The sequence below is a fragment of the Moschus berezovskii genome, chromosome 16 (genome assembly GCF_049115385.1).
Source record: "Moschus berezovskii isolate FMDL1 chromosome 16, NW_MosBer_1.0, whole genome shotgun sequence".
Taxonomy (NCBI): domain Eukaryota; kingdom Metazoa; phylum Chordata; class Mammalia; order Artiodactyla; family Moschidae; genus Moschus; species Moschus berezovskii.
Window position 1 is genome coordinate 15,976,369 of NC_142475.1, and position 15,267 is coordinate 15,991,635.

At 40.2% G+C, this 15,267-nt stretch overlaps 1 protein-coding gene across 1 annotated transcript in view; it reads right to left on the reverse strand.

Moving 5' to 3' along the window:
- Nucleotides 1-4,770: 4,770 nt before the first annotated feature.
- STK3 (serine/threonine kinase 3) overlaps nucleotides 4,771-15,267 on the reverse strand; it is a 308,548-nt gene continuing 298,051 nt past the window's right edge. Inside the window, exon 11 of the mRNA XM_055432459.2 lies at nucleotides 4,771-6,153. Within this exon, the coding sequence (XP_055288434.1) occupies nucleotides 5,995-6,153 (159 nt within the window). The 3' untranslated portion in view covers nucleotides 4,771-5,994. The remainder of the gene's footprint in view (nucleotides 6,154-15,267) is intronic.

The window sequence follows — 15,267 nt, forward strand, 5'->3', positions numbered from 1 at the left end:
TCATAGAATCCTATAAAATTATTAGCTCTAAATTTGATTTCGAACCTCCTAGGATCAAAGTAAATTTGGAAACCAAATCAATTACATGATTCATACTTTTAAGGACCAGAATGCCAAAACTTTACTGAAATAAAACTATAGAATAAAATTTAAAATTTCCTGATGGTTCTTCACAAATAGGGCCATACATGTTGGCCTTAATAATATCCCTAAAATAGAAAGGATAATTCTTAAAGTGGGGGATGGTATATCTTAACCTAACTACTGACTTTGCTCTAGGAAGAAAGGAAATATTTAAATCACTATCTGTGAGCAGGTTAGACCCTTGATGGGTTCTAGAAGACTCTAATGGACTTTAGAAGTCACTATAAACTTGTTTATCAAGGGAGACCAGGGCCTTTTTCTTTATTCTTTTAAAAACAAACTGTTTATACTGAAAAGAGTTAAGTTTATTTTTGAAGTCATATGCTAGGAACTTCACTTAATATTTCATACGTACTAGAATATTTGATTTTCACAATTGCTGCATTATTATAGATCAGGAAACTGAAACAGATTGGTTGAATGCTGCTTCTTGCCCAGGGCAACAAAAGTATAGAGCTGGAACTTGAACCCAGGTAACTGACCTTCTGAGGTCTTCTTTCTTCCACTGTACTGATCAATGTTTCTCTAAAGTACTCATTATCAAAGACAGACTTTAGTAAGGGAGAGAAGATGCTAACAGTTTAGTTTACAAATTGCACCCTGCTTCTTTTCCTGTCATGTAGATAGGTGTCTTTTTGGAAAATTTAGGTTCCATTGAAATGGAGAAAAAGTTCAAATCAGCTAAGAAGGTCCTCTCCTAAGTTTTAACTGAAGCTTCTTCCAAGACAGATCAGCAACCCTGTCCAGCAATTCTAAAGCCAGACCTGCTGTGTTTATTAGGCAATGTGGTCTAGTGGAAAAAGCAAAGATTTTGGAGACAGTTTAAAGCTCATGCTGGCATTGACTAGCCTGGTGATCTCATTTAATCTCTCTAATCCTGTCTTTTCCGAGAAAAAGACTATGCATCTTGTTGTGAAGGTTTGAGATAATATACCAAGTTCATGATTTGGTACCTGCTCAAAAACTGGTTGACATTATTGTTCTTGTTACCATGATTACCAAGATGTAAGGAGAGGGATTAGCCTATATGATTAATGATGTCAATTTTGTTACTCAACCTAGTTGCCTTCAGTGAAACTTTACTACCAAATACATCTAACATCCTGGTAAGCACTGTGAGAAAGCAAGATAGATAAGCACCAAGTTTCTGCTTTCAGCTACCTTACAATCCAGTAATAAGGGAAATCAAATGGATTTTGGAAGCAGTCTGGTTTGGTGGAAGAAAGGCCTCAAAGAAAGCAGTTAAGGCAGGATGGGCTTCATGGGTGGGACAAGCAGCAGGTCTTGATGGGCTTCCCAGGTGGCACTCGTGGTAAAGAACCCACCTGCCAATGCAGGTAGATGCTGGAGACAAGGGTTCTATCCCTGGGTCAGGAAGAGCCCCAGGAGAAGGGCATGGCAACCTACCCCAGTATTCTTGCCTGGAGAATCCCATGGACAGAGAAGCCTGGCTGGCGGGCTACAGTCCACAGGATTACAGAGTCGGACACGCCTGAAGAGACTTAGTGACATACATACAGGTCTTGAATGGCAGGAGGCAGAGTTCATTCTTTTTTGTCCTCCCATTGTGCAGAGTTCATCCTTAACTTGGTAGGCAAAGTTCTGAAAACTGAAGAGTGACCAGCAGGATCAGAATTTTAAATTAGGGAGCTTAATCAAGTGGAAAAAAAAAAGTAATAGGGAGTCTGGCTAATGCCGGTGTGAGAAGAGCAATGGACTGGGAACTATCCTTCCAAGACTAGTGGAAGAAACAAATTCGTCACTTGCTTTCTCTTTTGGGATCTTTTTATGACTCAGGGAGTTGGTTGACTGAGGTTGAAGGTGTTTTGAGTAGACAGGGAACACGGAGAGAAGCTGATTGACTCCTTGGAGGATAAGCCATGATCCAGTACATCAGACTATGCTACTAAGGTATATAAGCGCCCCTGTATCTTAGCAAACCACTCAAACAGCAAAGACAAGTAGTCCTCTTGTTAGACTCCAGATTCCTGGGCTTTGGGCCCCTACTCCCCCCAGAAAATCTCCAAAATAGTATTTTGATAAAATATCTAATTAAATGTCTGTACTTAAGAAGTTTAGTATGCAATTTCAATTATTTTTAAAAATTGTTCTATTTTAGAATGTTTTATTATTAGCACTTTCGGATTTATTTTAATCATTACTCTTTACCATACAGGATAGGAAACGAAAATAGCACTCCTATTGCATGCTCACTTGTCAGTAATTTGAAGATTTCCTGTGACTAAGTTAAAAACATCTCATTAATATATTATATAATTTCCACTAGAGAAGCTACATATCTTTCAGTGAGTAGAGAGTGACTTTAAAAGTTGGGGATATGATTCAGTAAACAAGCAGAAGAAAGAAATTCAAAAGCATGTAAATAATACATGTAAAGCTGTTCAGCAAAGTATCTGACACATGTTAAGTGTCCCAAATAACAGGTATTATTATTTTGAAAACCATTTAAATAAATACATTTTCTTGTCCAACTGGCCAAAGTAGCTCATACTTTGAATATAAAACTATTTATGCTAAAATAAGCTAAGTGTATTGTAAGCCTGTAGAAATGAGTCATCTAAGTTCGTTAAATCAAAGAAAAAATTTTCTCATCTAGAGGCCAACATATACAATGATGCTGACTTTTCAGCAAGATGAAATCCTTCTTCATTAGCTTCAATTACATCTTCAATACTGTATCTGTGAAAGGAAGGGGGTGTACAGAAAGCACACTTAACTATTTTTGGAATGTTCTCAGCAACCAAGGTTAAAATAATAAGTCGCTTCTTCTTAAACTCATTAAAATAACCAGAAAACTCTTTCCTAAGAATAATGATTAATCAATGCTGACCTAGACTTGAAAGTTTCTTTAATGGCTTTTGGTTCTTCCAAACTTTAAATTCCTTTTTAGATTCATGGTCGGCAGAGAGTGAGAAGATAGGGAAACTTTAAGGCAGATTATCCTGAAACGTTCTGGAGCTTTCTAAGGTTCTGAAGTAGAACAATGTCCACTGTTATTAAATCTCTAAATATAGGTTTGTATACATATATTTGGGCTTCCCAGGTGGCTTAGTGATAAAGAATTGGCCTACCATGCAGGAGACTTGGGTTTGATCTCTGGGTCAGGAAGATCCTCTAGAGAAGGAACCCACTCCAGTATTCTTGCCTGGAGAATTCCATGGACAGAGGAGCCTGGTGGGTACAGTCCACACAGTCCATGGGGTCGCAAAGAGTCAGACACAACTGAGTGACTAACATACATATATTGAGAAAGACAAATATAACAACATATAAATAAATATATAAATAACATATATATAAAGAACAAATATTACACATATAAATAACAAACACATTTAAAAAGACAAATATAACATATATATATAAAGACAAATGTAAAGTCCAGTAACATAAAAATTATGATTGAAACATGGGATATTTATGATTAAAAGGAAGATTCTTGTTGAGACTTTATTAGAAAGAGTAGTTAACAGGCCTTGTTGAATGAATTTGCGTAAATTTTCTAGTTCAGCAAACAGGAGATAAATCATCTTCATAGGTTTCCTGTCATTTCATGTAGGTGGTTTTACTTGGCTAATAACAAGTCAGTCAGTGGATTCCATCAAAGGAGGCGAGGCATTCAGCAGTTTACTGAAAGAAAAACAAAGAAAGAAAAGGGCGCGGTGTTTGAGCTGACCGACTCATCTGACGACCCAGACACACACAGCTGAAGGATACATTGTGCTGACCGACTCATCTGACGACCCAGACACACACAGCTGAAGGATACATTGTAAACCAAGTCTTCGTTTGTTGTTCAGTTGCTCAGTCGTGTCCGGCTCTTTGTGACCCCAAGAACTGCAGCACGCCAGGCTTCCCTGTCCTTCACTATCTCCCGGAGTTTGCTCAAACTCATCCCATTGAGTCGGTGATGCCATCCAACCATGCCGTCGTCTGTCGTCCCCTTCTCCTCCTGCCCTCAATCTTTCCCAGCATCAGGGTCTTTTCCAATGAGTCGGCTCTTTGCATCAGGTGGCCAAAGCTTTTGGAGCTTCAGCTTCAGCATCAGTCCTTCCAATTAACATTCAGAACTGATTTCCTGATTGATGGGTTTGATCTCCTTGCTTGTCCAAGGGACTCAAGTTTTCTCCAGCACCATTTTTAATAACCTTTATAAAACCTTCAATATTTACCATGTTTTAACAATCTTATAACGTGCATCCAATGAGACAATTTACTGTCTGTAAGGACTCAACAGGGCAAGGACAAATGTTGCTCCAGGTTTTACCGGGGTGCCAAGGTCACTTTAAAAAGGAATAGAAGTTTCCAGAGATGACACAACTTCTGTCGCTGCTGGCTGGAGCCACTGTGTGACTCTCCAGGGCTCTTTCCCTTGCTGTGGTAACCACCAACATTGCAGACGGTGGAGGCTCTGTCAGTGTGGTCCGTGGCTGTGAAGGTTAGCAGCAGAGCACGTGGGTGACAGGTAATCTGGGTTATGTTAAACCCTTGAAGGTTTAGAGTTGTTATCACTGAATAATCTAGCCTGCACTGTCCTAACATACCTTCTTTGCCTAGAAAAGAGAGAATCTAGGTCATGAGTTTTAAAAAAAGATAGAGCTGAAATGTGCTGGGTGGCACAGTAAATTTATTTGTCTTTATGATTTACACATAGTAATTAAACACACAAAAGAACAAACGCTGTCAAGATGGCCATATGTAGTTAAGGAAATGACTGGTCCCGGTTCAATCTTGCAAATGTTCATTCAGCTTAGAAATGAGTTTCTTTTTAATGGTTTTAATCTTTTTTTTTTCTAGTCCCCAAGGCTTGCACAGATCAGTACAAAAGTTTTTGCTATTTTGTTATCATCAGGCACATGATGTTTACCAATTCCCAGCAAATAGATGAAATCAACAAAAAAGTCTGGGGACAACTGAGCATTTTCACAGAAATAAATGTGATGAGCTTATTACAATTTGATACAGTTTAGCTCTCAGACCTACCCATGAAGCATGAAACAATATTAAGAATTACATTTGTCAGAAGGATTTATTTCTTTTAAAATATTCACCATACATTTTTGTGCAAGGGTTCCATTGATTTCTTTGGTTTTAAACATTATTGCTCTGTATGACCTAAATATATATAATCCTATTTGTACCAAACATCAGAAATAAAAAAATTAAAATTTCAGAAGGTAAAAATGGAATTATTGCTTCAGTATAAAAAAAATGCCTGGCCCATTTGTGTACTATTGCTATTATTGCTTTGCTTCTATTGGAAAACTATCCTGGAAATCAAGGAATGTACCCTGTAGCTTCTGGCTTACAGTATAATTTGGTTGTACACTGTCATCTATTAATATGTCCCGACCTTTACCAAAGCTATCCTGATCTTGCCCTTAAAAAACAAAACAAAGTGAAATAGCATAAATAAATAAGTTTACCTAGAGGGCTACAATAAATAGGCTAATAGAAAAGAATAAAGAATACTGTAACATAAAGCCCTTCGGTGCTGTACAATTAAACAATAGCTTTGGATTTTCAAGGTTTCCAAACACAGCCTTCGTTTTACAACACAGTTTTAGTGCTGGTATGTAGCTGACAGATACAGAGAAAAATGCACTTCTGCTGTTTTCATCATTTAAAAATGAAAACACAGTGGAAAATGTATTAAGTTCTGTCTTCTGGGAATTTACCTGGGTTTGTACCATCATCAGTTTTTGGCTGCTGCCTGGCTGTAGAGCACAAATCTTAGAGATTACAAAAAAAATCATAATATTTCTTCAATTCTTAGTGGTTTCTTGGTCTCCAGAATAGTCATAGAAACAAACAGAAAGGAAACTAGACTCAGAAGTTTTGCTGTCTCCTTTTCTTCGCATCCATTGCATCCAGAATGGGCTGCCTTTTCGCAGTGTATCTTTGACGAAGCTCTTCTATTTCTCGTTCCATCATGGGGTCCAGCGCTTTTAACCGCATCTGTAGTTCTTCTAAACTTAGATTTTTTAACTAGATATAGAAAAAAACAAGGTATTAAAATAGTAAAATTATCTATAATAGGTTAAAGTCTAATGAGTTTTAGCAGGAATATTCCAACTCTTTACATCATCTTTGAAATATGGCTCAACAATTAAAAGAGGAATTACTTCCCTGAAGAACCGAGAAGGCACATCTTGCAGGAACCTCAAGTAATTTGCAACAAAACAATAAAAAAACTCTGCTTTTAGGAAAAAACAAATGAGAAAAATAAGCTAATAAAATCTATCTGGGTTAAAACAAGGCAGAAATGCAAATGTACCTTTGCCAACAAACAGATTTCCAGGATACGTTCTAGATTGTTGTTCAGTCACCCAATCGTGTCCCACTCTTTGCGACCCCATGGACTGCAGCCCGCCAGGCCTCCCTGTCCCTCACCATCTCCCGGGGTTTGCCCAAGTTCATGTCCATTGCATCGGTGATGCCATCCAGCCATTTCTTCCTTTGACACCCTCTTCTTCACTCTAATCTCTCACATCCTTGCTGGCTATGGAGAGCTATGATAATCATGAACACTTGCAGAGGTCACCCAAGAATGTGACAAGATTGAATACAGGGTTAAATTAACTGTTCTATTCTGCATTTCACCAAATACTTAAATGTTAAGTACTTGACTGATCAATCAAATTATCTAGAATACTTTAACCCCAAATTGGTTACTTTATAAGCCAGGCCAGAAAACACTATCATTACTTTATTGTCACATGCCAATTTTAACCAAAAATAGCATTTTTCAGCTTGATCCTCCACCTTACTCATCATACCTGGCCCTAAGTGACTCTTGGTTCCAAAAGTCAAATTCATTCTCAACTGAAAAAGATCTGTCACCGCTGAGGATACTGAAAAGAATGAGTCACAGACTCTGAGGAAATAAAGAAGAGGAGCTCCAAAAATACAAGAATGACAGTGTTACGGGAAAGACTGCACTGGCTCCCAGGATGATGACCCTGAAGGTGATTACCACCCGCTCTGGTTTGTATAAGCAGTTCTCGTATACACCTAAAATATGTCCTATTATTTTTTAGTCAAACATCACTAAAACGAAACAAACCCTAGCCTATTATGTTATACAATTATATACACGTACATATAAAGCACAGTATTATGTTACATGGGCTTCCCAGGTGCTCAGTGATAAAGACTCTGCCTGCCAATGCAGGGGACATTGGTTCGATCCCTGGGTCGGGAAGATCCCCGGAGAAGGAAGTGGTCACCCACTCCACTATCCTTGCCTGGGAAATGCCATGGACAGAGGAGCCTGGTGGGCTACAGTCCATAGGGCTGCAAAAGAGTCAGACAAGACTTAGCGACTAAACAACAATTATATCACATACTTTCTTCACTAATTTTTAATAGAAGTATTAATCTGCTATATGGTCACGACTGTTTAAATCACTCTGGGGATAAAGAATAAGCTAGTGGGGAATCTTGACACTTTCTGCAATGGTGAGATGAAGGGCCAATGGAGATCGCACACAGCCACGTTCCCTGGGAAAGACATGCCTGGGGGCTGTCTACCATGAGATCTGGTTCTACTTTGTCTCTGTTTTAGCCTATGTTACCTTTGTTATCTTCGAATTTCTATAACATTCCAAATTTAAATACCACCATTCAGTATTTGATTCTAGAGTCATGTACTATTTTCACAATTAATTTTTATGCATGGGTTTCACGTCTACCCCAGGTAATCCCCAAATACTTAAACTTTAGACACACATCTTTGTACACACATCTATAAACTATTAAACTACACTGTTAAATGTGAGGACACAAAGGTGAGGTAAACAGGAATATAGAATAAATGACTCAAAGGAATAGGCAACACTATAATTAGTGTACTAGAGTTATAACTAGTGTTATTTCTATAACATCACACAAAGCAAACAATTGTTACATTAAATACCTTATAAATATCTTATACTATCTTACTGGGGGAAATTGCCCGCAGTTTATAACTATTTTACTAAAGTAATGGACTGAATTCAGAAAAAAGCTACTTAGAAAACTTTTGCTCTATAACAGACTTTTATACTATCAACATGTAAAATTTTGTATTAGTTCAGTTCAGTCGCTCAGTCGTGTCCGACTCTTTGCGACCCCATGAATTGCAGCACGCCAGGCCTCCCTGTCCATCACCAACTCCCAGAGTTCACTCAAACTCATGTCCATCGAGTCGGTGATGCCATGCAGCCATCTCATCCTCTGTCGTCCCCTTCTCCTCCTGCCCCCAATCCCTCCCAGTATCAGAGTCTTTTCCAACGAGTCAACTCTTCGCATGAGGTGACCAAAGTATTTGGAGTTGCAGCTTCAGCATCAGTCCTTCCAATGAACACCCAGGACTGATCTCCTTTAGGATGGACTGGCTGGATCTCCTTGCAGTCCAAGGGACTCTCAAGAGTCTTCTCCAACACCACAGTTCAAAAGCATCAATTCTTCGGTGCTCAGCTTTCTTCACAGTCCAACTCTCATATCCATACATGACCACTGGAAAAACCATAGCCTTGACTAGATGGACCTTTGTTGCCAAAGTAATGTCTCTAATTTTTAATATGCTATCTAGGTTGGTCATAACTTTCCTTCCAAGGAGTAAGCGTCTTTTAATTTCATGGCTGCAATTAGCATCCACAGTGATTTTGGAGCCCCCAAAAATAAAGTCTGACACTGTTTCCACTGTTTCCCCATCTATTTCCCATGAAGTGATGGGACTAGATGCCATGATCTTAGTTTTCTGAATGTTGAGCTTTAAGCCAACTTTTTCACTCTTCTCTTTCACTTTCATCAAAAGGCTTTTTAGTTCCTCTTCACTTTCTTCCATAAGGGTGGTGTCATCTGTATATCTGAGGTTAATGATATTTCTCCCAGCAATCTTGATTCCAGCTTGTGCTTCTTCCAGCCCAGCGTTCCTCATGATGTACTCTGCATATAAGTTAAATAAGCAGGGTGACAATATACAGCCTTGACGTACTCCTTTTCCTATTTGGAACCAGTCTGTTGTTCCACGTACAGTTCTAACTGTTGCTTCCTGACCTGCATATAGGTTTCTCAAGAGGCAGGTTAGGTGGTCTGGGATTCCCACCTCTTTAAGAATTTTCCACAGTTTATTGTGATCCACACAGTCAAAGGCTTTGGCATAGTCAATAAAGCAGAAATAGATGTTTTTCTGGAACTCTCTTGTTTTTTCGATGATCCAGCAGATGTTGGCAATTTGATCTCTGGTTCCTCTGCCTCTTCTAAAACCAGCTTGAACATGTGGAAGTTTACGGTTCATGTATTGCGGAAGCCTGGCTTGGAGAATTTTGAGCATGACTTTACTAGCGTGTGAGATGAATGCAACTGTGCGGTAGTTTGAGCATTCTTTGGCATTGCCTTTCTTTGGGATTGGAATGAAAACTGACCTTTTCCAGTCCTATGGCCACTGCTGAGTTTTCCAAATTTGCTGGCACATTGGGTGTAGCACTTTCAATGCATCATCTTTCAGGATTTGAAATAGCTCCACTGGAATTCCATCACCTCCACTAGCTTTGTTCCTCGTGATGCTTTCTAAGGCCCAACTGACTTCACATTCCAGTATGTCTGGCTCTAGGTTAGTGATCACACCATCGTGATTATCTGGGTCGTGAAGATCTTCTTTGTACAGAGAGCAGCTACCACACGCACGAGGTCAGGGGCGGCAGCCGAGAGGAGCTACCCCACGCCCGAGGTCAGGGGCAGCAGCCGAGAGGAGCAATCCCACATCCAAGGCGCGGTGGCTGCGTGGGTGCAGGAGAGCCGAGAGGAGCTACTCCATGTTCAAGGTCAGGAAGGGCAGCCGTGAGGAGATACCCCTTGTCCAAGGTAAGGAGCAGCAGCTGCTTTGCTGGAGCAGCCATGAAGAGATATCCCACATCCAAGGTAAGAGAAACCCAAGTAAGACGGTAGGTGTTGCGAGAGGGCATCAGAGGGCAGACACACTGAAACCATAATCACAGAAAACTAGCCAATCTGATCACACGGACCACAGCCTTGTCTACTCAATGAAACTAAGCCATGCCACGTGGGGCCACCCAAGATGGGCAGGCCATGGTGGAGAGGTCTGACAGAATGTGGTCCACTGGAGAAAGGAATGGCAAACCACTTCAGTATTCTTGCCTTGAGAACCCCATGAACAGTACGAAAAGGCAAAATGATAGGATACTGAATGAGGAATTCCCCAAGTCGGTAGGTGCCCAATACGCTACTGGAGATGAGAAATAATTCCAGAAAGAATGAAGGGGTGGAGCCAAAGCAAAAACAAGACCCAGTTGTGGATGTGACTGGTGATAGAAGCAACGTCCGATGCTGTAAAGAGCGATATTGTACAGAAACCTGGAATGTTAGGTCCATGAATCAAGGCAAATTGGAAGTGGTCAAACAGGAGATGACAAGAGTGAATGTAGACAATCTAGGAATTAGTGAATTAAAATGGACTGGAATGGGTGAATTTAACTCAGATGACCATTATATCTACTACTGTGGGCAGGAATCCCTTAGAAGAAATGGAGTCGCCATCATGGTCAACAAAAGAGTCCAAAATGCAGTACTTGGATGCAATCTCAAAAACGACAGAATGATCTCTGTTTGTTTCCAAGGCAAACCATTCAATATCACAGTAATCCAAGCCTATGCCCCAACCAGTAACGCTGAAGAAGCTGAAATTGAACAGTTCTATGAAGACCTACAAGACCTTTTAGAACTAATACCCCCAAAAGATGTCCTTTTCATTATAGGAGACTGGAATAAAAAAGTAGGAAGTCAAGAAACACTTGGAGTAACAGGCAAATTTGGCCTTGGAGCACGGAATGAAGCAGGGCAAAGGCTAATAGAGTTTTCCCAAGAGAACGCACTGGTCATAGCAAACACCCTCTTCCAACAACACAAGAGAAGACTCTACACACGGACATCACCAGATGGTCAACACTGAAAGCAGACTGATTATATTCTTTGCAGCCAAAGATGGAGAAGTTCTATAGTTGGCAAAAACAAGACCCGGAGCTGACTGTGGCTCAGATCATGAACTCCTTATTGCCAAATTCAGACTGAAATTGAAGAAAGTAGGGAAAACCACTAGACCATTCGGGTATGACCTAAATCAAATCCCTTATGATTATACAGTGGAAGTGAGAAATAGATTTAAGGGACTAGATCTGATAGATAGAGTGCCTGATGAACTCTGGATGGAGGTTCATGACATTGTACAGGAGACAGGGACCAAGACCATTCCCATGGAAAATAAATGCAAAAAAGCAAAATGGCTGTCTGAGGAGGCCTTACAAATAGCTGTGAAAAGAAGAGAAGTGAAAATCAAAGGAGAAAAGGAAAGATATAAGCATCTGAATGCAGAGTTCCAAAGAATAGCAAGGAGAGATAAGAAAGTCTTCCTCAGCGATCAATGCAAAGAAATAGAGGAAAACAACAGAATGGGAAAGACTAGAGATCTCTTCAAGAAAATTAGAGATACCAAGGGAACATTTCATGCAAAGATGGGCTCAACAAAGGACAGAAATGGTATGGACCTAACAGAAGCAGAAGATATTAAGAAGAGGTGGCAAGAATACACAGAAGAATTGTACAAAAGTTTTATATTATCAATATGTAAAACAGATCTGTGATACTGGAAAACCATTAGCTGGCATTGTTAGGGAATTATGTGTTCCACATATGAAAATTCATGGCATATCTAAATTTTAATTAAGTGATAAAACTCTTTCAACCATTTTTAACAGAAAATCCTTTATAAAGTATTTTACAGAATATGCTGCCTTCTAAAACAACCTTTCCTTTTGATGAATCATCATTATTAATATCTATTACTAATCTATACCATTTATTAATTTACCCTCTTCTTTTTGGTTTTATCTTCATTTGCAGGAAAGCTATCAGCTCCTCAGTATGTCTGCTAAGTGGCTCAGATGGTAAAGAATCTGCCTGCAGTGTGGGAGACCTGGGTTTGATCCATGAGTCGGGAAGATCCCCTGGAGAAGTGAATGGCAACCCACTCCAGTATTCTTGCCTGGAGAGTCCCCTGGACAGAGGAGCCTGGTGGGCCACAGTCCATGGACTTGCAAAGAGTCGGACACGACTGAGTGACTCTCGCTTTCACTATGGGGCCCTTGCACTGCCATCCCTGGGTGAATATCCTTCTCTCTCTGCTCCAAGTCTGTTCACCTACTGGGAACCAGAAAAGCAATTCAACAATCCTATCAGGCATTACACTAAATAAGAATAAACAGCTTCTGAGTGAAAGCTTGAGGCTATTTTAGGAAAGATAGAGCATGGCTTTAGTGCTGAAGCTTGTTAAATGCTTCCTTGGTGGTCCAGTGGTTAAGAATCTGCCTGCCAATGCAGGCAAAACAGGTTCAATCCCTGGTCCAGGAAGATCCGACATGCTACAGAGCAACTAAGCCCGTGGGCCACAACTGCTGATGATTGCATGCTGCAGAGCCTGTGCTCTACAAGAGAAGCTACAACAATGAGAAGCCCACAGACCATAACTAAAGTGCAGTCCCCACTCCCTGTAACTAGAGAAAGTCCATGTGCAGCAATGAAGACTGAGCACAACCCAAAGAAATAATAAATAAAAAAATTTTTTTAAAGCCTTAAAAAATTTAACTTCATCTTTGTGGCTGTATAAGGTTGAAGTTACAGGAAATCTGACTTTTACATAAAATATATACACAGTTGGAGTTTCCCTTATGGCTCAGCTGGTAAAGAATTCGCCTGCAATGCAGGAGACCTGGGTTCGATCCCTGGTTTGGGAAGATCCCCTGGAGAAGGGAAAGGCTACCCACTCTAGTATTCTGGCCTGGAGAATTCCATGGACTGTATAGTCCATGGGGTCACAAAGAGCTGGACACGACTGAGTGACTTTCACTTTCAGTATACATAGTTATGTTTTCTGGTGGGCCATCAGAGAACTTCAGAACTTTAACTCACTTGTTAAAACATTTATTGATATTTTCTCTGGACCCAAGCACTGCAGATGCAAAGATGAACAGAACACCACCTCCTGTAAGGAGCTTGCAATCGAGCTCATGAGACAGGTCCAGGCACAGCTAACTCATGAATGGAGGGGTACGCTGAGAAGTTGGGAAACAGGATGGGGAAGGGTAACAGTGTACGCAGAAATATGTAAGGTATACAAGTGCCTGACATCTTTCGGGATGTCAGCTGACTGCTGGGATGTAGGAAGGATCCATGGGAGAAGGGGATCAGGAGAGAAAGACAAGAAAGAGGGGAGAGGCTGGATGGCTAAGGGCTTTAAATGTGCTGCTACAAAATTTCTGTAGACAAGAAAAGAAATGCTTGATAGTTCTGAGCACAATTAGTGACATGACCGTATATGAACGAGCTTTAGAAAAATGTCTCCAATAGCAGGTAGAGAAAATGGGTTGCCGTCGGGGTGGGGGAATACAGGCAGGAGTTGTCGTCAACAGGTTACTTCAGCAATCTAGAGAGAGGAAGAGGCCTGAACCAGGGAAACGGAAGCAGAGACTGAGGAGGGGTTAGAGAGCCTAGAAAATGCGACTGGCGGGCTTTCTTTGCTCACTGACTGGGAGGAAGAATCAGGGACGGTTCTGGCTTCAGGCTGCGGTCGTGGGGCAGAGACTGACGCCAGTTAATCAGGGAGCGGAGAGTCAATGGCATTAAGGTGGAGGTATCAGATGTGGATTGTAATTTTGGGGTTTTAGACCTCAGGAGAAAGATTCAAGCTGAAGACGAAGACTTAGGGAATCATCAGCATTTAGTTTGCAATGAAGCTCTCAATGAGGATAAGATTATCCAGGAAAAGATTTTTCTCCCTGTTCTTAAGATCTATGATATCCAACAGAAAACGACCCACAAATCTTATTAACACTGTGGTCAGAGGCTTTTCTTATCTTCTTAACAGAACAGAAACATCTATATATATATCCATCCATCTATCCACATATTCCTAAATAACTCTAGATTATGGTGTCATCTAGACCCCAGAAACTGTGAGGTTAACTGGTAAAAATGTTTACTTCTTATACAAATGGGTATGACTTACAGACATGAACTTCTGGTTGAATTTTGACTTCTGATTCAGCCCTAATAACACATATTTAGCACTCTGTGTTTCTGTAGCCCTCAAGCCTCCACAGGCAAAAAATGGTTTGGGGTGGACAACGTGGCAGAAACAGCTTTTCAGTCTCTTGGAAAACAGTATGCTCAATTCCTTGGTAGTAAAAAGATCTACAAGCCAGATAAAAAATTTAGAGAGACTCATACTGATAAAAATTACCCTACAAAATCACACAATCCACTATCACCCTTTAAAAATGCGGATCCAAATTAAAACAATTTGGGGGGTGGGTAATACAGATAGAATCAGAAGAAAATGCTGAGCTTCCTGAACTAATATTAATGCTACTGTGATGAAAGTTTCCTTTACTAAAATCAACTCTCTTGGAAGATGGAAATCACTTCAGAATTATGTTTATGGATTAACAGATCTTGTGGTAAATTAACTTGAATTTACATTTTTTATATAGGAAAGAAATGTTACTTATGAACCATCTTTCTACATGAAATACAAAGTAGCTGTGTTACCATAATTATATGCCAGCTGACTAACTCCAGAATAAATGTAAACAGTGTTGGGAGTATCAAGTCTTTGTTCTGTGTCTGGGTTTAGAATTTGGTAAGTCAAGTCAAATAAAAGAATTTTAGAATATGTAGAAAAGGCAGAGGCACCAGAGATCAAATTGCCAACATCCGCTGGATCATCCAGAAAGCAAGAGAGTTCCAGATAAACATCTATTTCTGCTTCATTGACTATGCCAAAGCCTTTGACTGTGTGGATCACAATAAACTGTGGAACATTCCGAAAGAGATGGGAATACCAGACCACCTGACCTGCCTCTTGAGAAACCTGTATGCAGGTCAGGAAGTAACAGTTAGAACTGGACATGGAACAACAGACTGGTTCCAAATAGGAAAAGGAGTACGTCAAGGTTGTATATTGTCACCCTGCTTATTTGACTTATATGCAGAGTACATCATGAGGAACACTGGGCTGGAAGAAGCACAGGCTGGAATCAAGATTGC